The sequence below is a fragment of the Gymnoscopelus microlampas genome (genome assembly GCF_963454915.1).
Source record: "Gymnoscopelus microlampas genome assembly, chromosome: 4".
Taxonomy (NCBI): Eukaryota; Metazoa; Chordata; class Actinopteri; order Myctophiformes; family Myctophidae; genus Gymnoscopelus; species Gymnoscopelus microlampas.
Genome location: NC_139941.1, coordinates 16,689,074 through 16,713,296, shown reverse-complemented (window position 1 = coordinate 16,713,296; position 24,223 = coordinate 16,689,074). Strand labels below are relative to the sequence as shown.

Genomic DNA, 24,223 nt, shown 5'->3' with positions numbered 1-24,223 from the left:
CTTTGCATTCTTCTAGTCACTTAATTGTGAAAAACAATGGAAACAAACCATGGGCTTTCTTGGGTTTTAAATCCTCTTAAGCTACCCTTGTATTGAACTGTACTTTCCTGTGCTTTATTCCGCAAACTGCTAATAAAATATTCAATCAATCATGGTCGATGCAACGTGTCGTCACCAGAGCCATTCAACTCTAATACAAGGCTGTGGGCTCTAAGGGGGTCGCCAACAGTGTTGCCAGGTCTGCTTATTGTCATTTGCCCCCAAGATTTTATTTGAAAAAAGCAGATCTACAAGCACACAACGCGTCGCGATGTGACGCGTTGTGAGCTTGTAGATCAGTTATTTTTAAATAGCTGATGTATGTTTAAAGTGCTCGTGCGGCCCCATAGTCGCTTCTTTTGGGCTGGTTTTCCTAGACCTGGTTGATTGTTTCTGTCACAGAATTTGGCAACACTGGTCGCCACGCCCCCTTTTGGTGCCGCAGCCATGTCCGGTGTGTGAGAGTACAAAAAGACGCGCTTAAAACTGTAAACATATAGACTTCGTTCTTTGCCGACCACATAGTGACCGGAATGGATAGAAAGAACCTCGCGCTCAACATGCCATACAACAAGGACAAGCTGAGCGATGAGGAAAGACAGCGTTACCTCAGCAAAATCGCGGACATTGACGGTCTGGACCCGTATGAACACACAGAGTGGATAGAAGATGATTTCGAACTGCTTCCACCACTTACACGACTACACCTGATGCAGTACCTTATTGAAGGAACAGGCTTTTATACATTTAATAGCTTCCATAGCGAAACATCTCTCCCGGCCCACGTTTATTTTACATCTGGGTGGGTGCACACACTGCAGAGTCACAGTGTAAACAAGAGAACCGTCATTCGTGCAATGGTAGGTAAACACACACGCACGCACGCGCACGCACACACACACACACACACACACACACACACACACACACACACACACACACACACACACACACACACACACACACACACACACACCTCTCTGAAATTATTATTAGTTAGTTATTCTTATAGTCCTGTAATTTCATACTTTATTGTTATAGTAATCTAAACTTGTCCTTACTTTATTGTTATAGACATGAAGTTATTATGTATGTAAGTTCATACTTTATTGCTATAGTCATGTAAGTTATCATGTATGTTTGTTCATACTTGAACTTAAACACAACAATTGATGTCATTTCTGGACTGTTTTGACTACTTTCTGTAGCCATTTCTGTACCATATGTGTGAATATTCTGTTTGCATTAGTTTTAAACTCATATGCATGCTATTTTTGTATATATAGATATATCAGGTTAAACACTCTGAAAGTGTTGGCTTAAAGGCGAAGCCGCTTGAGCCATGGGTGATCCTCCAAGACGATGGCAGTGTGATCAGTGCACACTGCACATGTGTGGCTGGTCCAGGAGAAAGCTGTTGTTCACATGTAGCAGCTCTCCTCTTCAAGATTGAATGCGTTGTGAGGCTACGGCACAAGAAGACTGAGAAGAAGATGTGGCACAAGGAGACAGTCACTGAGAAGAAGATGTTCGACGAGGCCGCCAGTGGTGAGAGGGAACTAGGGAAACGTACTCGTGGTTTCCTTTTAAATTTGCTCCCCATAGAACCTATCTCAGCTGCAGACACAGATTTACTCCCGATCATGCTGGAGAGGAAATCCATTTGTTTGTCTACATTTCCGGAATACTGCCATCTTTATGTAGACCCTGTTAAACCCTGTGTAGTGCCAAAGTCCCTAAAGACTAAAAACAAAACAAACAAGTCCCTAAACAGTAGGCCTACGCAAAGGGCACAAAACAGCAAGACTGTACAGACTGCAAAACTATATTGCATATGCAGAGGGCGTGAAGACGGCACCATGGTGCGCTGTGACACACTAAGATGTGCAATCAAGTGGTTCCACGTCAGTTGTCTTTTGAGTCATGTTCCAAAAAAAGGCGAGAAATGGTACTGTGCCACATGCACAGAAAACAAGCGAAAATAGCCGATCTACAAGCGCACAATGTGTCAAAACGCAACGATGTGTGAGCTTGTAGATCTGCTATTTTCGCTTGTTTTTTTGTGTTGATTCTTGTAGATTGGTAATGTGGTCATCTCCACATAGTAGTTCAGGCTGTTGGCTGCTCAACATTTACAAACAGCCTCCCTACCTGTGCCTACCTGACTTGCTGTGTTTGAATAACAAATGACTGAAACGAGGCATTATTACCCTGTCTGGCTGTAAAAATAAAAACATTTGTTTCATTTGTAAATTGAGAGAAGCTGTTTTGCATCTGTATGCTGTAGTCGTTGCATGAAAACCTGTTGGTCAAGAACCTGGGTCACTCTGAAGGAGTCATTTTTGGCTTGCCAATGGCTTATAATTTACATTTTCCTGTACTTGAAAGTTACACAGCCACTTTTTTTCTAGTTGTAGCAGAGCTGCACTGGGACTGTTGGATGTACAGTGCTTTATTTTATTACTTCACTTTATTTATATTTTAATTGTCAACTGTACTTGAAGGATACAGCCACCCTTTTCTAGTTGTAGCAGAGCTGCACTGGGACTGTTGAATGTACAGTACTTTATTTTATTACTTGACTTAACTTTATTTACTGATGTACTTTTGCTACACCCCATAGCAGCTAGAGAAAATCACCATATGGTTATACTGTATGGAAAGACAAACAAAGAAAATTTGATAAGTTAGATATGTAGCCTATATATGGTAAGTCTGGTGAATGCTGCGCCTTTTTAGAAACATTTGGAGGAGGACAAAAAATGCACTATTCTGGACTGGTCAAAAGAAAGTTGTCTGTTTGGATGTTTGTTTGTTTTTTCTTAATTTTTATCCCACAATTTGCAAAAGAACATGCAAACTTCACACAGAGTAGGCCCTTTCGCCAACCCCACCTAGGGTATGGGCACTCTGTTTGGATGTTTGCATGCATTGTAGAAGGGCACACAGCTTAACACCTGAACACTCTTATTCGCACTACGTTGAGGATCAAATGACACCCTTTTGACATCGCCCTATTGTAACGCCACTAGGAGGCCAGTTTTTGCATAACACATTTTTAGCCGCGAGCTGAAAGCGCTGCGGCTCTACAGACAGCCTCAGACATCGTCACTCGCGACACGACATGTTTTCGACATGTTTTCGGGACACCTATTTGTCTATTGGCTGTCCTGGCTGTCCTTCACTACTTTACAGCCAATGGGGAGACACTACTTTAAAGCCCATGGACGGCCCATGGACGGCCAATGGACGGCCGTCATTCACAGCACCCGCCTCCCCTCGCAGCACCCCCCCCCCCCCTCCGTCTCCATCTGTCCCTCTCCCAAGTCCCTCTCTCTCTCTCTCTCTCACACACACACACACACACACACACACACACACACACACACACACACACACGCGCGCGCACGCTCTCTTTCTCTCTCTCTCTCTCTCTCTCTCTCTCTCTCTCTCTCTCTCACACACACACACCAGCTCCAGCGAAAAGTTTGTGGTTGCTTTGTTGATGTGTTAGCAACATGCTATGCTAACCGTAATAGTGAGAGGACAGAGTGAGAGGCTGAGAGTCATAAAGTCATTAAGTCATAAAAAGTCGGCCAGCGGAGAATCTTCTAATCATCTGTGACTTACAACAGCCGCAGGGCTTCAGTGTTGATTTAACTCTGAGGAGCAGTGGAAGTACTCAAATCGAGTAAAAGTATTAATACTGCAATGTAGAAGTACTCTGTTACAAGTAAAAGTCTGCAATTCAAAATTTACATGAGTAAAAGTACAAAAGTGTTGGTATCCAAATGTATTTAAAGTACCAAAAGTAAAAGTACACAAATGTTTGAAAATAGCAGATCTACAAGCTCACAACGTGTCGCGATGCGACACTTTGTGAGCTTGTAGATCAGCTATTTTCAAATAGCCTTGGTATAAAATAGGGCTAAAGTGGTTAATGTATGTTTTATAATGTAATAATTTATATCTGCAAAGTAACTAGTAACTCAAGTTTTCAAATAATTGTAGTGGAGCAAAAGTACAATATTTGCCTCTGAGATGTAGTGGAGTAGAAGTACAAGTACTGAAAACTGGAAATACCACAGTAAAGTGAAAAATACCTCAAAATTGTACTTAAATAACAGTACTTGAGTAGTTACTTTACACCACTGATGACATGCCTGTCTAAGACAAGTCCCAGAGTATTCCTAAAACTGTATATATCTGTAGGCTATTTTTATTTAGTTATTATTGTCCATTTTATTTTCTTGCTTAATATTTTCTTTTCTTCATTATATCAATTATATGTAGAACCATCTGTGGTACAAGTTCCAACAACATTTCGCTGCTTGTATCTTTATGAGTCAGTAACAAATAAAGCTTCTTGAATTCTGCACAATCATAAACACTGCAGAAGGACTTGTTTTGTACCACAATAGGTAGCCTAGTCCTATACCGGTTACTTATTTTTATTTTAATGTTAAGACATTTATGCTTGAATGACAGTGATTAGGCCATAACATGTTACAGCACTATACAAAAACAAGACATGACAAAGTCATAATATAGCCGCAAAATGTCATATTGAGGTATGCCATTTTTTGGCAGAGTTCTTCTACATTGCAGTATTGATACTTTAACTTGAGTAGTTGGGGGGGACACACACACAATACAGCTGCTAATAATATGAATGTCAAATCATATTCAAAAGGACATATATTTTTTTTTTTAAGTTTTTTTTTTTTTTTTATGTTTTTTCAAAAAGGTTTTTTTTTTCATTTTTTTTTTAAATTTCAATTTCTCAACGGCAGATTGGGGCAAAAAAAGCCTGCCGCTCGCGGCTAAATTATGACTTTAGTCATTTCTTGTTTTTATATTACCCCTACAGATTTTGTCCAGACATCACACAAATTGGTCCACATTATATCATTTGATCAAGATAGATCTGTCCGATTCTTCATATTCCATCAACATTGCTGGCCCCACAACAATCCGTGTACCTGTAACCTACCTAGCCTATGAAACCCATGCCTTTTTTTTTGTTACAACCTACCTGACTTGGTGGAGACCTGTGCTCCGAGGAGCACCTTTTTTTGTTCTTTCTCAGTTACACCCAATACCTCAACGCAAGAAAGCAACTAAGATTATGTGATGATGAACCTAATTCTTCTATCTAGCCATCTAGAGTTTAAGAGGCAGAATTTCATAAAATACATGTCTATCAGGGTGTAGGCCTAAGTTAAAAGTATTATTATTATTATTGTACAATGACTATACAGTATATAGCTTTTACATGACTAAATCTAGAATATTTTTGTAAACATGCATTGTATTTATAAACAGGGTACTTTTTTGGGGGGGTCTGATGTTTTTAGAACTGTGTAGAAAGACCACCATGAAAAAAACATGGATTTATAATTCCTCTCACCCTGTTGCTATGGGCTTCAACCATGTCTCCTCTGAAATGTTTTATTCTAAGTTACAGTAATAGAAATAATTTACCATCATTTTATATAAACATATGCTCCAAATAACCCTTTTGAGAACTAATTAGAATTATATGTATACAGTATGTATAACTCCATATAAAATCTGCTACAGTATGTATGACTGACTAGTTATGGTTTAAGAACCGTCTCTTTTATACAGTCTATGTTAAGAACCCAGTCTCTGGACCCACGTGTGCCCTTGTGCATTAAAATTCCTGAGACACTTGAAATTATTAGGTAGTGGATGTTTTATTCAGCTGCAGTAATCCTCAATGTTGATTTAATTCTAGTGCACAAATGAATCCGACCCTTAAAGATACTAAAGGCTTATAGTGTCCCTCCCAGCCTACTCCAGGCCATAGGGATTTAGGGACCATGTACACAAGTCCAAGAGGGAGACCCCAGATGGCAACATTGAGGAGTTATACTTAACTCTTTGACACTTTAGCTGCACTTTTCAGTGCATTATCAGCTTGCCCGGTCTTGCTGCGTTTATTGCATGACAAGGCGTTGCAAAATGGGGCAGGATTCCCTTCAAAACCAGTTGACTTTAAATATCTTGACTAGCTTATTACATTGTTCTGATTTGGGTGTGCATGGACCAACTCAAATCTATCAATCTCCTTCAAGATTTGTGAGTTTTTTTAAAACAAACTACAGTTTATCCTTCAGATAACATTGGCTGTCTAACCACAGCTTTATCATCTCTGCTGGATGAATGACAACGTTTGCCAGCTGGAACAAGCCTACAATCATAAAGTCAAAGAAGGCTGTTTAAATGGCCCTGTGTGCACGATATGTCACTAATTAGTCATTTAGTTTGTCAATCAAGAATATAAAGGAACTATAAAATGTATACATAATCTTGTATACAGTTGTACAGCATGCTTTCTTTGACACACTATTAAGACAGAAAACAGTGAACTAAACGTCCACAGTAGTTAAGACATTCTGTACTAATGACTACAAGTAATATGCAAAGGGAGGAAGAGAGGAAACACATTCTAGTGGTTCTTCACCTTGACTTCCCTTTTTAGTTTTGGTTCTTATCAGTATGTTTAACTGACTGTCAATTTAGACATACTGGACAGACAAGCTCTGGAGACAAGTGAGTATGACTGGATTCCCTCCCTATAACTTAATAGCTATGATAATGTATTTATTCACTGACAGGATTGTATCTTATACTGATACAATCAATTGAAGAAATGGTCCATACAATGCATGCAAACATTTGATGAAACCACATGATATACTGTAGATTTGATATTGTATATTGCACATACAGAATAGTAAATGTTTTGGTTCTGAAGTGTGTATTTCATTGCAGTTGCTTGATGCTCGGGTCAGCTTACCAGTCACCTCAGGACACCATGTGGCGTCTAATGACAATCAGTGTGATCCTGAACATTCTGATCTTGGTACCTCGTAAGGACAGTTTGAAATTGTTTTCAGATTCACAATGTGTGCACAAGTAAAATATTGTGTTAAAAGGCTAATGTATGGATGAATCTAAAATGATAGAGGTGAATATGAAGGGGGAAAATATCTTCTATTCTATAAAAATATCTACTTCCAACTATTTAACATACTATGTTATCACAATCAACTTGATAAATAGGATGATAAACAAGAAAACAACTGTCATAGCCTAATTTATACCAGCTTGCGGCAAGCTAAACAATAAAAACTACAGTATTAAATATACTTATGCAACTCCTTTGAACACTGTTTCAGAGACAGTGAATTTCATTGTTATTAAGGAATTTGTATGTTTCAATTTTCAAATCTGTAGTTCATTTCTTTGGGCACCAGATTGCGGCCTGGGCTTTTTTAGCGTTGTTTTAAGCCATGCCCTAGCGAGCTGGTAAAAATATTAATCTTAAGATTCATCATGTTGACAGATTTTTCTTTTCTTTAACAGATGTTTGTGGTGGTGAGTGGAAAGTGACCTTCACCAATCCATCTCCATGTGTCATGAGAGGGTCATCAGTAGATATTGGTTGTTCATATGACTACCCAGGGGATCAAACTGTCACCAAAGCGTTCTGGTTTATCTCCTCGGAGGAAACTCCTCTCTCTGAATACTCTTCATATCAAAGCCGAAGTCAATATATTGGTAATAACGACCATGACTGTACTCTGAGGATCAATAACATAGAAAAGAGTGATGAGAGAGGTTACTTCTTCAGGTTTGTTACAACCAATGATCAGTGGAAAAGTGAAGAACCAGTATCTTTGTCTGTAACAGGTAAACAAGTACTTTCTTTTAAACTTTTCAAGGACAATCTTTTCTCGCCAAGTGACATGCATCTTGTGTTTATTCTTCTGATCAGAACTGTCTGCACACGTAACCAATCCCACTGTGAAAGAGGGAGGATGGTATATGCTCAACTGTAAAACAACTTGTAAACCAAATCCCAAAATTGTCTGGTTTAAAAATGACCAACGAGTTGCCAACTTAGACTTCCATGCCAAAATAGAGGATACTGGGAGTTACCAGTGTGCTATTGAAGGGCAAGAGACATGGAAGTCTGAACCAGTGATGTTGAATGTGGAGTGTGAGTTCAAATTAGATCATTTATTTCTCTTTTGTCTGCATATTCTTCTCTCTGTTTCAATCTCGTGTGATTTCCATTAATACGACAGCTCATGTTTCTTCTTCATAGAAGAATCATACATTTATATGTATAATTTTAAATGCAGAATATTATGTCATTAGTGTCTGAAATTGATCATTGGTTAATTCTCAAGTGCTTTAAAGCTTTTAAACATAACAGTAGGGTCTGGTGTTTAGAGGTTGTCTTGGATCTTTACAACAACCCGTGTTTATTCTCATCAATGTGGTCAGGGTCAACTCGTAGCCTTGTGCTTAAACAATACTCTTGAATATTACACAGAGCTTTTTCCATCAGTTTGCATTCTAACATCACAAATTATGTTTCCTCCAACAGATGGTCCCAAGAATATGATTTTGTCAATCAGTCCATCAAATGTTCTTGAAGGAGGTTCAGTCACATTCACGTGCAATAGTGATGCCAACCCCCAAGTAAAAGCACAACAATACCATCTGTACAGAGGTGATGAGTTTGTGACATCAGCACAGAGGCACACAATCTCTAACATCCAGAAACTCCACCGAGGGCAGTACAAATGTCTGGCTGAGAATTACATCAACAGAGCCATGTCTGCTCCAGAATGGCTTGAAGTCCAATGTGAGTATGGTTCAGGTTTGCTATAGTAAACATAGAATTTTGAAGAATGCATGAAATGTATTACTTTGTGTCCAGTGCTGTCCAAAGGAGTTTCAACTACTAAACAAAAGTTGGTATAATGTTTGAGAAAACACCACATAGTCAGAGTTTAAAAGAGACATAAATGTTTCTCCAACAGATGGTCCCAAGAATGTTATTTTGTCAATCAGTGCATCATATGTTCTTGAAGGAGGTTCAGTCAAATTCACCTGCAATAGTGATGCCAACCCCCAAGTAAAACCACAAAAATACGATCTGTACAGAGGTGATGAGTTTGTGACATCAGCACAGAGGCACACAATCTCTAACATCCAGAAACTCCACCGAGGGCAGTACAAATGTCTGGCTGAGAATTACATCAACAGAGCCTGGTCTGCTCCAGTATGGCTTGATGTCCAATGTGAGTATGGTTCAAGTTCCCTATACAGTAAACATACAATGTTTTTTTGTGTCCAGTGTTGTCCAAAGGAGTTTGAACTACTTAAACAAAAGTTGGTATAATGTTAGAGAAAACACCAGATATTCAAAGCTTTAAAAGTGACATAAATGTTTCTCCAACAGATGGTCCCAATAATGTTGTTTTGTCAATAAGTCCACCTGGAGATGTTGTCAAAGGAAGCTCAGTCACTTTCACCTGCAGTAGCAGTGGTTCAAATCCACCAATCCAGAGCTACATCATTATCAAAGACACTGTAGCGTCACAGGGGAACATAAAGATCATCTCTAACATCCAACCCAGTGACAGTGGAAGATACTACTGTCAGGCAAAGAACACAATTACCACAGTCAATTCACCTGACCTCACTCTTGATGTTCACTGTGAGTTTTTAATTTAGATTTAGATCAAATTATATTGATGACTTTAGTGTGTGTGTGTGTGTGTGTGTGTGTGTGTGTGTGTGTGTGTGTGTGTGTGTGTGTGTGTGTGTGTGTGTGTGTGTGTGTGTGTGTGTGTGTGTGCGCGCGCGCGTGCGTGCGTGCGTGCGTGCGTGCGTGCGTGCGTGTGTGTGTGTTTCGAGGTGGGGGGGGGGGCACCACATTATTCATAAGCATAAATCATTACTATTTTCCAACCCTAATGAAAATTACGGTTCCCTGTTCATTACATATATTCAGCAAATAATTGTATTTGACTGTACATGTTTAAATATTTATTCCTCCATAGACCCTCCAGAAATACCCTCAGTATCAATGGATCCACCAGGCAAAGTTATTGAGGGCAGCAAAGTGTCACTGACCTGCAGCAGTGATGTGAATCCACCAGTAGACAGTTACATCTGGTTCAGAGACAAAGGAAACAGCTCTATCTCCACTGGTGCTCTCCTGGTAAAGGAGAATGTGACTTCTACAGATTCTGGCAACTACACCTGTCAGGTGACAAACAAACATGGATCCCAAATGTCACAACCTCATTTCATTAATGTCCTCTGTAAGTTAAATAACAAAATGTTTGCCATTTAATCCATCACTCATAGTCTAATGTGAATATATTGTATACTTTGAAATACCATCTAGTTTATGATTAAATGTTGTTTGTCATTTTGATGTGAATATCAAGATGCGCCAGTGAGTGTGTTGGTGGAGGTCAGTCCATCAGACAGTCTGGCAGAGGGCAGCAGTGTGAACTTGACCTGCAGCAGTGATGCTAACCCACCAGTACACAACTACACCTGGTACAAGAGGAATGGGCCTCCTGGTTCCAGCTCCCTGGTCCAGGTAGGGTCAGAACAGGTGCTGATTCTGACCTCTCTGCAGTCCTCCCACACTGGACTGTACTTCTGTCAGACCAGGAACTCACTGGGAGGAAACAACTCTACTGAGGTGCAGCTGCAGATTGACATAAAGAGTGAGAGTCTGGAAACATTTTGGCAAAACTCCTCATAATCAGTCTGTAATTTGCTTTCCATTGTAATGTACTGTATTGTATTCCAGATACTAGACCTTACCTGAACTTGCAGTCTAGAAGACCATCTGTTTATTATTTTGTCCATACAGTAGCCTACTTTAATTCTGTCTCTTGAGGTATTAGAACATACTTATTTAAATATTTTCCGGTGATGGGTAACAGTGGTGCGTTAACTTATTCTAAACAATTGCTAAGGATAATGTAGACATTATTTATTTATTAATCATTTTAAATACATCCCACAATTATCCTGCAGTAGGATTTACAGTATTCTCATGATAACAAAAATCTTTGAGCTGAGTTTTATTTCAACATTCTCTGATAACATAATCAGAGCATTGTCTTGGTAATCATTTCCAGCTTCATTAAGTACTGTGGAAAAAGGCATCAGAGCGAGCGGCACATTTTAACTTTTCCCCTTATTTTTTTCTTTCTCCAAAGGCAACATCATTGTTGTGCTCTCATGTGGTGTTGGAGCTTCAGTGTTTGTGATACTTTTGGTTTCTGTCATTGTTTTCTGCGTCAGGTAAGAAGTGTGCGTGCATGTGCATGTGCATGTGCATGTGCATGTGCATGTGCATGTGCATGTGCATGTGCATGTGCATGTGCATGTGCATGTGCATGTCTTAATATACTGGCTCACTACTGTGGTGTTGAGGGTTTCAAGTTTGTATGGTCATTTTTAAAAGAACTGTTCATACTGTGATGGTGAATGTTACATCCACTTTAATAACAATCATTTTCAGATTCCTTGTCAGATTAAGACAAATGACATTTCATTGGGCACTAAATTATATAAATAATAAGTTATATCTTTTTTTACAGGAAGAAAAAGACTGATGCAGATAAATACACGGTATAGCTTTTTTGAGGTTTTGCTTGTTTTTACTGGAGTTATAATATTATATATGATCTCCTCTACATATAAATATAATTATGAAATGGAAACTTGCCAACAAGGATTTAGCAAAAATAAATAGGCCAATTTGTATTCTGTATGTTCTGGAGACATATTAAGTCTCAGCTATCACTGAAACCACATAGTCATCTGTTCTTTCACTGAAGATGTTGCTCTAATGTTTTACTTCCTGTTGTGTACCACACCAGCCTGCACCTAACCCTGTGGTAGGTGGGAGAGGCTCAGACCCTTCACATTCTCCCACCTTTCAGCACAATACGGTCTACTCCACCGTCCAGCACCACTCTCCCTCCTCTCCTCTTCCTCCTTCAGAGGAAATCCCTCTTTTCTCCATATTGACGTTTCCGTCATCCAGTCAGGCTGGTTCAGACCACCTTGGACAGGTACATTGTCCAAATATCACATGGTCTTTGCTTTACATACACAGTGCACACTTGAATCCATTTGTCAAAAGAAAACTTGTGCCTTTCTGCACTGTTCTCACACAGCATGAGAAAGGGCAAGGGAACTTTATAATACACCACCCTCTTCTTACTCAACAGTTCTTCTCTTCTCTTCTCTTCTCTTCTCTTCTCTTCTCTTCTCTTCTCTTCTCTTCTCTTCTCTTCTCTTCTCTTCTCTTCTCTTCTCTTCTCTTCTCTTCTCTTCCTTCTCTTCTCTTCTCTTCTCTTCTCTTCTCTTAGTAAGTAATCCAAAAGTAATCTTAGAAGATTTTTGAGTTTCAGCATTCCATTTAATTACATTACTGATTACACCTTTGTCCTTTCTTTGTATGTTGTATTGCTCAGCAAGAGGAAGATGTTCAATATAGTTCAGTGACATTCAAACCAAGGACCAGCGCCCATGCAGATCACAACAACACCGCCCTGCAAAACACACTGTAAGTTCCTCCAGTCCTCCATGACATTTTGCACAATAAAAGTGTAAGGGACAGAACCTTGCAGAAAACAGTCACACAGGTTTCACTCACACCTGTCAAAAACACCTATTTATTTGATTGTGATGACAAATCTGCTCAACTTTGCATTGAAAACAATCAATTCAGATGAGAAATATGCACACAAGGGAGCTGTATTTCCAATATTTTAAATAATCATATTTTAAAATAAGACTATATCCAGAACTTCTGCTTTACAGAAATATGTTTCCTGTGCTACTGCGGAGGTGTTATGGTCATAGGGGAACAGGTTGCATGCATGTATAGTTCTTCTCTAATTTGAAAGGACATTCATTGGTTTTCCCAGGTCTGGTGAACCAGGAAAGGAAGACATCTCTGTGATCTATTCAACTGTGAAGGAAGACAACTCTGCACTCTATTCCACTGTAGATAAAACAAAAAGGCTAAGCAGAGAAAAGTAAAGTAAAACCGAAGGTATAAAGAAAAAGCTGCATGTGTTTAGATGAAATACAGTTTGAGGTTTTGGAAACCTCTATTGTATTAATCTTCCTTATTCTTTCTCAGTTACACCCAATACCTAAGCGCAAGAAAGCAACTCAGATTATGTGATGCTGAACCTAATTCTTTTATGTGTCTATCAATATTCTGCTTGCATATGAAAAAGGAGGGTGTAATTAAAAGTTGTGAGACAATTCCCTCTTCCCAATGCAGAGGGCACACCTGTGACGTCCTCGCACCTCAAATCCGTACTTCGGAGGGTCCAACCCCTGAATTGACACCAAATTACTATTATGCTATCATTATGATAAATACAATGACTATACAGTATATAGCTTTTACATTACTAAATCTAGAATATTTTTTGTAAACTTGCATTGTATTTATAAGCAGGGGCTGATGTTTTTAGGATGTAATTTACTGTAGAAAGACGACAGGGGATGATAACCAAAAACATGGATTTATTGACCAGAGAAAGGGAATCCCTCTCACCCTGTGAGTGAACTGGCTTCAACCATGTCTGCTCTGAAATGTTTTATTCTTTAAAAAAAACTGAGTATTTTCTTTTCTTTATTGTATAGATGTATGTAAATATACATGTATATCTGGAATGTCTAACATGCGTGTATATGTATATTTCACTCTACTCATATCATGAATAGTTAAATATTCAGACCCGTTTTCCTTGTTCTTTCTTTGTATCTAAATTTTTCTTCCTTTTCCTGAAAACTAAAATGAGAGCTTGTACGAAAAAATATTCTTTAATATTTATGAAGAATCAGGAAAAAGTCAAATTATGTAATAACTAAATAAACTGGTGACTTCTGTTCTGATGGTGAGTTCTTTGGTTTCCCCACCCCCTAAAAGAGACAAAGACTAACAAATACAGAGATCTCCATATATGGGCATAAAAGGGACAAGGACTGACAGATACAGAGATCTCCATATGGGCATATCAGTCAGATCGGTGGTGCGACGTAGGTGTGAGGGCCGCCTAGCTGCCCGAACCTCTAGTGTTAAAAACATCCAGCTCCCTGGTCCAGGTAGGGTCAGGACAGGTGCTGGTTCTCCCACACTGGACTGTATTTCTGTCAGACCAGGAACTCACTGGGAGAAAACAAGTCTACTGAGGTGCTGTTGGACAGCCAGGCTGAAGGCATGGCAGAGACTATGTTTTGCACCCTGTCCTTCCGTCTTTGTGTGTGCGTGTGTGTGACCAGCTAATCTCCGGCACCGTTGGCTTGGTCGCAGCGAAACTTTGCGTACACACTCCCTGGATGCCAGAGCAGAACCTCAGCTCCAGATTTTTCACATGTAATAGTGCCACCAGGAGTGCATTTATAATCAGCGGACATGGCAAAGCGCTTTACATAGATTGTTTACATTCACCCATTCACACACACATTCATTCATACACCGATGGCAGAGGAAACCATGGAGCAATTAGGGGTTCAGTGTCTTGCTCAAGGACACTTCGATACTAACTCTGGGGGAGCCCGGGATCGAACTGGAAACCTCACGGCTTACATCAGGCCGCTCTATACCGGCCACTCTACCCCTGAGCCACTGCCGCCCCATCACATGAATCGGTACACATCTCTATAGTATAATATAGTATAATCCGGAACAATGAGAGGAAAGTTGGAGAGGAACATTTACCCCTCTAAGTTCTGAAGGTAATTGGGCTGGACTTCCCACAGTCTCTCTCAAGCTGGACTCTTCCAAAATCTGATAATTGAGTCCGAAATGCCAAACTAACATACTATTTAGTAGACTATGTAAAATAAATTAGCATGTGAGATTATTTAATATTCGAAGGTTTAGGTATTACTAGAGTAGCATTAGTGATCAAATGGTGACATATATTGTGTAGTACTTCTGTTGGTCACCAGATGATGACTACAATAGCCGACCTACAAGCTCACAAGAAGAGGGAATTTTGGATCATTTTTTAAACATTTTAAGACATTTTAAGAATTTTGAAATATTTTCAGATGGGGGGTTTCTGTGGACAAATACATTAATCTGGGGGTCCTTGACATGAAAATGTTTAAGAACCACTGGTTTGTACATAGCCCCTACGGAACCTCTCCCTCCGCTGTACGCTGTATAGCTCCGAGATGAGGTCCCTCGTTAGTTACTGCCGTCTGTTTTCGAAATGGTCGCACGTCGTCCACTTTACATGTTTCTTACCCCTTTCTGCACATCGTATCCAAAAAGTAAAGCATTTCCGCCACTCTCTCAGATGTTTGAAGTTTTAACGCGCCATAAAAGCTATCCAACGGGTTGAAGAAAGTATTTAATTTGCCTCGGTTTTCATCCGGTTCCATAATATTTTGCATTAGAAGATGCAATTCAACATTTGACCAGTAGGGTAAACAGTAATGTTATCTCTACGGGCGCAACTCTTGCGCAATGTCTTAAAAACCATGTAACCGGATGAAAACCGAGGCAAATTAAATACTTTCTTCAACCCGTTGGATGGCTTTTATGGCGCGTTAAAACTTCAAACATCTGAGAGAGTGGCGGAAATGCTTTACTTTTTGGATACGATGTGCAGAAAGGGGTAAGAAACATGTAAAGTGGACGACGTGCGACCATTTCGAAAACAGACGGCAGTAACTAACGAGGAACCTCATCTCGGAGCTATACAGCGGAGGGAGAGGTTCCGTCGGAGCTAGTTTGTACACAACAGTAGGAAACAAGCCCAAATAAGGCTGCAACTACACACAAAAACAAGCCCAAAGTCGCTTATAATAAGTGGACATGGCAACACTGCCTGTTTGTTTTTGACTACACACAAAAACAAGCCCAAAGTCGCTTATAATAAGCGGACATGGCAACACTGAGTAAAGCTTGAGAACAGGAAGCTGTCTTCAGACCGGAAGGGTGTTCACGAAAATGTATTCCTTCCGGAAAACATCACCGAGGCAGGCGAGTGTACGGTTTGTTAAAACCAACATGGAAGATGCGACGACCAAACCCGTGAAAGAAAACACCATGGAGAACACTGAGAGACGGAAACGATCATGTGTGAAAGAGGAGGTCGAGGAGGAACCTTGTTCAAAACGTGTTGTTCCTCCACCTCCACAGTTAATTGAAATTGAGGAGGAAACAGATGTGGAGGTTAGTTCATAACTACCGTATAATGGGTTAGTTACTGAGCTTTGTCGTTGGAGACATGGTGTACTGTTCTTTGGCCAGATGATGTCTCTTTGCAGTGGTGGAAAAAGTACTCACGTTTTTACTTGAGTAAAAGTATCTGCAATGTAGAAATACATCATTTACTTGAGTGAAAGTACAAAGGTATTGGTATCAAAATGTACTTAAAGTACCAAAAGTGGACATCTGCAGAATATCCCATTTCACAAGGTATCATATGTATACAATTAAAAACCTTTTGAAAATAGCAGATCTACAAGCTCACAAGGCGTCGCAATGAGATCAAAGTTTAAATAGGGCTGAAGTGGGTCATGTATGTTTTGTAACAATACAAATCTACAAAGTAATTAGTAACACAAGTTTTCAAATAATTGTAGTGGAGTAAAAGTACAATATTTGCCTCTGAAATGTAGGGGAATAGAAGTAAAATCATAGAAAAAATGGAAATACTCCGGTAAAGTAAAGATTCCTCAAATTTGTACCTGAGTACATGTACTTAGTTACTTTCCACCACTGTCTGCTTGACACATGATTTATTTGTTTGTTTATGCGTTAGGTCTTCATACATATCTTCTTTTTTTTGTTTAGCCTGGTACGTTTTCAGATCATGCCTACACAAGAACATCCACAGGAACATCCACAGAACCACCCCCTGTGACTGTTAAAGTCGAGGTTAGTTGTCTGGCTATGTTTCAACTGTTTTGATACCACGATTAGTAGTTTAGAAAATATCAAGTTAATTGAGAAACAAAATTAAATGGAGTTATTTAATCATTTTGCCCAAGTGTGTGCCCCTGACCCAGTCTCCTGTCCTGTCCACACAGCAGTGTGATGAGAGTCTGCTTGGTGCAAGACAGACTGAAGCCCCAACGCCTGCCGTGACATCTTCAGCAACCTCTGCACTTCCAGCGTCAAAAAAGACATCAGTTCCTGTTGCCTTTTCACCTCAGACAGTTAAGGTTAGTTTAGATCATTGGTTCTCAAAGTGAGGTCAGGGGACCCCCAGGGGTACTTGAGGGGGTTCCAGGGGGTCCCCAGCTAATTGATGGCTCTCAGAGTTAAATTAACATCGATTTTACAATATGAATTGGGGTCCCAGAGATAGAAATGCCATTAAATGGGGGTCCGTAGCCTAATGCATGTCAAACTGGGGGTCCTTGAAATTAAAATGGTTGAGAATCACTGCTAGAGCCGTAAACATCTTCTCTTATGGGGAGTCCCTGGGGCATATCTTTTCAAATGGGGGTCCACGGGCTAATAAGTGTCAATTTGGGGGTCCTTGACATGAAAACGTTTGAGAACCACTGGTTTAGATTAAGTGATTCCAAGGTTAAGTAAAGTGACATAATAAAAGGTAGGACAGAAAAGATGAGTGATATGGCATTATTACAATGTAATACATCCATGGGTATATGACATGAGTATGTTTCAATCGCTCATTACTATTTGTAATGTATTATTTATTAGTCCGATAAACATGGCTTCTCTCTTTCCCTCTTACCTCCCTCCCCTCTCGTCTACATTGCAGTCTGCTGTTAGCTGGTTAAGTGCAAAAAACACACAGACTGATGTCCCTAAACCTGCCTCCACTCTTAAACCACCACCAGTGACATCCGCCATTACGCAGACTGAAGTCCCAAAGCCTGCCGTGACATCGTCAGCAACCTCAGCATTACCAGCATTGAAAAAGACATCAGTTCCTGTTACCTTTTCACCTCAGACAGTTAAGGTTAGTTTAGATTAAGTAGATCCAAGGTTGAGTGACATGGAATAATAAAAGGGAGGATTGAAAAGATGAGTGACATTATTACAATGTAATAATTCATGGGTAATAATCCTTCCCTCTCCTCTCGTCTTCATTGTAGTGTGCTATTGGCCGGCTAAGTGCAAGAGACACACAGACTGATGTCCCTAAACCTTCCTTGACGTCTAAAGCACCACCAAAGACATCAGTCCCTGTTGCCTTTTCACTTGGGACAGTTAAGGTTGGGTTCAATTCACAACTCATAATTTAGTTACTAGTAAAATTCTCACTCACTCACTCACTCACTCACTCACTCACTCACTCACTCACTCACTCACACACACACACACACACACACACACACACACACACACACACACACACACACACACACACACACACACAGACACACACACAGACAGACAGACAGACAGACAGACAGACAGACAGACAGACAGACAGACAGACAGACAGACAGACAGACAGACAGACAGACAGACAGACAGACAGACAGACAGACACACACACACACACACACACACACACACACACACACACACACACACACACACACACACACACACACACACACACACACACACACACACACACAAGTGATCAGGTTACTTGATTATTTCTCCAAAAGTTGTGATTGTTGTGTCAGAGTATTTTTCTCCCTTTCCACTTTGCAGCATGCAGTTGACGGACTTGCTTTCACTAGTACTGTCACCATGACTGCGACTACAGTAACTACATCTTGGTCAGACGTGTCAACATCCTCCATGAGTCAACTACCTCTGATCGCTCCTGAAAGCGTAAGTATGTGATTATACCCAAACAACAGACTGACTAATTACAGTCAAATTCTGTTTTTTTAATTGTAGCAAAATATTTGGTAATCTTGTTACGTCTTTGACCTGTACATTCATTTTAAGAAGTCTTTTTGGCGATGCCTCTGGCGAAGTCCTGGTCATTACAGCATTTAGTCTATTCGGAGTCTACTGTATCGTTTCAAAAGGAATGCTGCAGGGTCCTAGCGTCTGATCATATTTTGGAACACAACAAAAAATGCATAAATGAATACATTTCCGGTGCCTACGTCATTTTGTCATTTTGGCTTTGGAATCAATTGGCATATAACGATTAAATTGGGGAGAAAAAGGGGGTCAAAATAATTGGCTACTTTAAATTTAGGAAAATAAATAAAATAAAAACGACAACGAAGAAAAAAGCACATTCTTGTGGTTATTGTGAAAAATATGACAGTGAAAGATTATATGAAAAATATATTTTGTTTAATTGAAAAAGTTACACTGTATGATTTTAATATAGATCACTGTGAAATGTAGCTCCATAAAGACGAGAACACTCAAAGAAAAATGGGAAACTGTTGCTAAGAGTTAGTCTGATGTCCACTTCAAAGCAATACCAAGAAATACCATGGCAGTCCCTGGCATGCATGGATTTGTAGTTAAAGAAGTCATGGAGCTTGTGAATAAGGAGTGCAGCAACCTTACCGCTTTGAATTTCAATTCTATTATGCGCCACGTCAGCCCAACTGCAATAAAAACCTTCAAATGTGTGAATTTGATACAGGTGTGGAAGGATACAGCACCAACCCTTCCTTAGTTTTTTGCATGCTTGATTGTTGGTTGACCAGATGATGTCTGTTTGACACATGTTTTATATTTGTTAATGGGTCACACTCTCTCCCTTTTTGCTGAACACCTTACACTTCTAGCGAGGTACTTGGTCAGATGGATCTACAGAAACATCCCTAAGACCACCCATAGTGACTTCAACCCCTGTGTTTTGCCTTTTCTCCTCAGGAAAAGTCAAGGTTAGTTTGTCATCTGGTCAGTGAGTCAGGTCTTGATGTGACTGAATGTGATCTAAACGACCGTGTCAAGATTTCTCTATCTAAGTTGATGTGGCACATTTATCAAACTTAGCTCAATGCTCCAAACCAGAACTTTAAGATTTTTAGTTGAAGTGCAAATGTGCATTTGGTTCTTTAGTTTGTGTGACGACAATGAAAAGCTGCTATGCCTATTCATATTTCTTCAATATTAAGTTTTAGATGTATGTTTCAACTGTTTTGATGGCACAGTTATTTTTTTGGGAGAAATTAATTGAGAAAAACAATATCAAAATGAAAATGTATGGTGTTATTTGATCTTTTATCCAAGTGCCCCTGACCCTGTCTCCTGTCCACATTGCAGCGTTATATGCTTGGTGCAAGAGAGACTCAGCCTGAAGTCCCTAAGACTGCCTTGACATCGTCAGCAGAGCCAAGAGTTCAAGGGCCAAAAAAGACATCAGTTCCTGTTGCCTTTTCATCTGAGACAGTTAAGGTTAGTTCCAATGGATCCCAGGTTAAGTGACATGAAATAATAAAAGGAAGGACTGAAAACATGAGTGACATACTGTAGGTAGACTTTTTATTAATCCTGCATGGTCAATTCAGCTGTCATCGCATGACTAGCATGACATTACAATGTACTGTAATAATCCATGGATAAATGATATGAGTATGTTTCAATCACTACTAACTACAATAGTTTTTTATTGATCATGTATTGTACAATAAACATTGCTTTTCTCTCGCTCCGTCCCTCTCATCCACTTTGCAGTGTGCTGTTAGCTCACTAAGTTCAAGAGACACGCGGACTGATGTCCCTAACCCTGCCTCCACCCTTAAAGCACCACCAATGACATCAGTTCCGGTTGTCCTTTCACCTTTGATAGTTAAGGTTAGGTTACATTTCTTACTCTTCTTTACTAGTAAATCTGTCTGTCTGTCTCTCTGTCTGTCTGTCTGTCTCTCTCTGTCTCTCTCTAGCTAGGGTTCTTATTAATTAATATAAGGTCTCTAGATAATTATTATTATCATCATCATCAATCATCATCATTTGGTACTAAAGATATATTTTAGACGGCCTGCCTTGTCACCGATTGGTTGCACACTTGGTTGAGTAGAGGCTGTGAAATGAACGACTTTAAATTACAGACATGTTTGATTTGGAGTAGCATTAACTGTGAATATTATGGTAAGATGATCTTACTCTTATTAGGATTCTATTTGAAAGACATAATGTGTCTACAAACAGTGGCATTCATCATTTATTTTAACAACTGAATTTATTCTATGGTAGGGCTACAGTGACAATGTAGGCCAACGTGCATTTGGAAAGGTGTTGTGGGGTTGTGAGAAGGTATTAAACTACATGGTTTCTACTTTAGGTGTGCAAAATTGATAGTTAATAGATGTGAGTTAAATGCTTGCTAAGTCAGAACTTATTCAGCAATGGTGTTTCCATCTAACGTTTGGCACATTACCTCTTTTTCAACCTCAATCAAGCATAAAAACAGTCTATAGTCATTTCAAGATTTATGTCCCCCCACCGTATTTCCTGCGTTTCCATTCAGGTTTTTTTTATGCGCAAATCAAAAGGTATAAAAACTGGTTGATGGAAACCCAACTCCTCTCTCTCTCTCAACTGATTACTTGATTATTACTCCAAGAGGCATATTGTAAAGTTGTAATTGTGTGTCAGATTAGAAACTGTCTACTTTCCCCCCTTTCTACTTTGCAGCATATAGTTGACAGACTCGCTGTCAAGACCGCAGAAGCATCTCGGACAGACTTGACAACGTCTGTGATTCCTCCTCCAGCAGAGCTGAGGACTAGGCCTAAAAGGTCTACAAGGGTGAGTATGTGAAACCCAAAAAACAGAATCAGTATTTAGAGCACTTCATCTGCTGTAATTGCACGGTAAAAATGATGTAATCTTGTCTTTTTTACCTGTTGTTTCACTATAGGTCGTTGTGGAATATGGCACCTCACAAAAGTCGAGAATACTCAAAGGAAAATGGGAGGCTGTTGCTAGGAGTTTGTCTCAGGGCCGCTTCAAAGCAATACCAAGAAATCTCATGGAAATCCCTGGCATGCGTGAAGTTGTAGTTAAAGAAGTCATGAAGCTTGTGAACAAGGAGTGCAACAACCTTTCTTCTTTTAAATTCAACTCTATTATGCGCAAGACCAGCCCAGCTGCGTTAAAAGCCTTCAAATGGGTGAATTTGATAAATGAGTGGAAGGCTACAGCACCAACCTTCCTTAGTTTTTTGGAAGCGACAAGCAATAGCTCCTCAAATCAATCTAAGAGACGTTCTATGGCAATGGCTGGGGCCAATCTTCTAAAGGCACGTTGTGACCACATGTGTGCACCCATGTTCCGTAACTCCATGATCCTATGGCACGGAGGAGCCGAAAAGAGATGTGTAAATATGATGTCCAGACTAGGAGTTTGCGTGTCCCTGACTGCAACCCTGAGCAAACTCAAATCCATTGAACAAGACTTTGACAGCAGTTTCCTCCAGGGGATATCGAAACTTTCTGAGGCTGCCGACAGCACAACCGCTGAAGGATCGATGGATCCTCATCCTGGGTCCACTAATGAACGTCAGGTATGTTTTCCCAAATTAAATTTGCAATTGGTAATTTATGAACCAGTTATTAAGTAAATCAAGTATGGATATTTACCCATAAACAGAGTTGAAGAACAGGACTTATAAATGGGTTATGAGGTTCTATTTCCAACCATGCTAACTCAAAAGGCTATTTAGCTCAAATCGTTTTTTTTATCAAAGCTGTTTTCTCAAAACTTGAAAGTACTGACCTCCTGTTTCTCTCTCTCTCCCTCTCTCTCTCTGTTGTCCATATTGCAGCATGATGCGAGTCAGCTAGGTGCAGGCGACACGCAGAGTGAAGTGACTAAGCTCCCATAACCGGCTTACTGTAGCTCTAAAACCTCAGCTGATTTGAAAGAGATTGTTGTAGAACGTATGTACATTATTTCTTACATCTTTCATCAATTTTTCAAAAAGAGCAAAAACAGACAATCTACAGTATGATGAAGTATATAGGGGTTAAGGGTGTGTGTGTGTGTGTGTGTGTGTGTGTGTGTGTGTGTGTGTGTGTGTGTGCGTGTGCGTGTGCGTGTGCGTGTGTGTGTGTGTGTGTGGGGGGTACACTGTCAGGATGATCCTGTCATTGACTAACAATGATGTACACAGTATTTTACATTTAACAGAATCTATGTTTCTGGTTAGACAGTACTAAATATAATGCTTCATCGCCGCCCACGAGACCAACTAATTTTAAATATTGGAACAATTCAGATGTGTGACCAACTGTGGAGGTTGACAGCGACAGCTACACCCAAGGTGGGAAAAATGTGAATTGACAATGTCAACATTGGGGTTGTGGTTGTGGGATTTCTTTTTTGTGTTTGTGTAAAAAAAAAAAGAAAAGAGATGTCTTGTTTATTCATTGAGATGCTTTGTACTTAATTTTTTGTGCCACATTTCTTAAATAAATAAAATAAGATGTGCGATGCGCACTTTGCGCAGTGTGATCTACTTTGGCGCATAACAAATTCCACAGCTGTGTCCTGCTCTGCAGTGTTCCTCTCCTCTGGCAGATATTAGGACTAATTTGTCTAATAGAATTGATTATAATTAAATATTTAGAGCAGTGGTTCTCAGTCTTTTTAATTTCAATGACACCCAGTTTGGTATGCATTATGCCACGGACCCCCACAACAAATGGAACCAAATGGACCCTTCCATTTGGTTGGACCAGTAAGGGTCGATTTGGTTCCTAACTATCAATCATTTAGCTGGGGAACCCCTCCAGTACCTCTTGGGGTCCCCGGACCCTACTTTGAAGACCACTGATTTAGAGGGTCCACTCAACATAGAATAAGGTATAGAAAAGGTAAGATGGTCCACTCAATGGATAAAGGCACCTTTTGCCCTGCCATAATGGAAATTGTTAATACACGAGACCCAATCAGGGCAACACACTATTATTCACCATATCACTACTCATACTGAATATTTTACATGAACGTTTCTTTTGTTGTTCAAATAAGTGTTAAATAGCTCTATATGCTTAGCCCGGAATCCAGACTGATTGCTACGATCAGCGTTTTTTTTTGTTGAGAAAAAGACGAACGTAGCGAATCAGTCTGGATTCCAGGCTTCTAACAAGAGTCTCCATGTCCACCTGATTCGGATGCTATCAATGCATTGAATGGGACATTATCACCTTTTATTAGACCATTGAATGGGCGAAGTAGGCGACCTACTTACCTACCCGCGATTTATCAGACCAGTCATTGGGTGTTATCAAGACATACTGACCTACCAACGGAGATGACTTAAATAGTTCAGTTTCGGTTTTGGTTTTGGTTGTTTTGGTTTCAGACCATGACGGAGGCGCGCAGTCTCAGGCGAGCTGGAGCCCCGCGACGGACCACCGAGGGAGC

General features: G+C 39.9%; 2 protein-coding genes and 1 long non-coding RNA gene across 4 annotated transcripts; all 3 read left to right on the top strand.

Moving 5' to 3' along the window:
- Nucleotides 1-551: 551 nt before the first annotated feature.
- Nucleotides 552-2,133, top strand: LOC311043829 (uncharacterized protein). Its single transcript, XM_084055201.1, has 2 exons — nucleotides 552-899; nucleotides 1,326-2,133. The coding sequence occupies exons 1-2, from the start codon at nucleotides 573-575 to the stop codon at nucleotides 2,022-2,024; spliced, it is 1,026 nt and encodes a 341-aa protein (XP_083911327.1). The 5' UTR covers nucleotides 552-572; the 3' UTR covers nucleotides 2,025-2,133.
- Nucleotides 2,134-11,110: 8,977 nt separating this feature from the next.
- On the top strand, nucleotides 11,111-12,465 carry LOC311044370. The gene is made up of 4 exons (XR_014600680.1): nucleotides 11,111-11,196; nucleotides 11,496-11,526; nucleotides 11,778-11,972; nucleotides 12,378-12,465. It is a non-coding gene; the product is annotated as an uncharacterized lncRNA (long non-coding RNA).
- A 3,459-nt stretch (nucleotides 12,466-15,924) lies between these two features.
- Nucleotides 15,925-23,904, top strand: LOC311043828 (uncharacterized protein). Of its 2 annotated transcripts, XR_014600651.1 has the most exons (13): nucleotides 15,925-16,111; nucleotides 16,736-16,819; nucleotides 16,972-17,106; nucleotides 17,676-17,876; nucleotides 18,013-18,132; nucleotides 18,584-18,706; nucleotides 19,633-19,731; nucleotides 20,114-20,245; nucleotides 20,525-20,644; nucleotides 21,488-21,601; nucleotides 21,714-22,358; nucleotides 22,620-22,734; nucleotides 23,008-23,904. XR_014600651.1 is itself a non-coding variant. In XM_084055200.1 (12 exons), the coding sequence occupies exons 1-12, from the start codon at nucleotides 15,947-15,949 to the stop codon at nucleotides 22,677-22,679; spliced, it is 1,998 nt and encodes a 665-aa protein (XP_083911326.1). In that variant the 5' UTR covers nucleotides 15,925-15,946; the 3' UTR covers nucleotides 22,680-22,822. The 2 variants fall into 2 exon arrangements, 1 of the variants encoding a protein (XP_083911326.1); XM_084055200.1 differs by lacking the exon at nucleotides 23,008-23,904 and having other exon boundaries at nucleotides 22,620-22,822.
- Nucleotides 23,905-24,223: the final 319 nt, after the last annotated feature.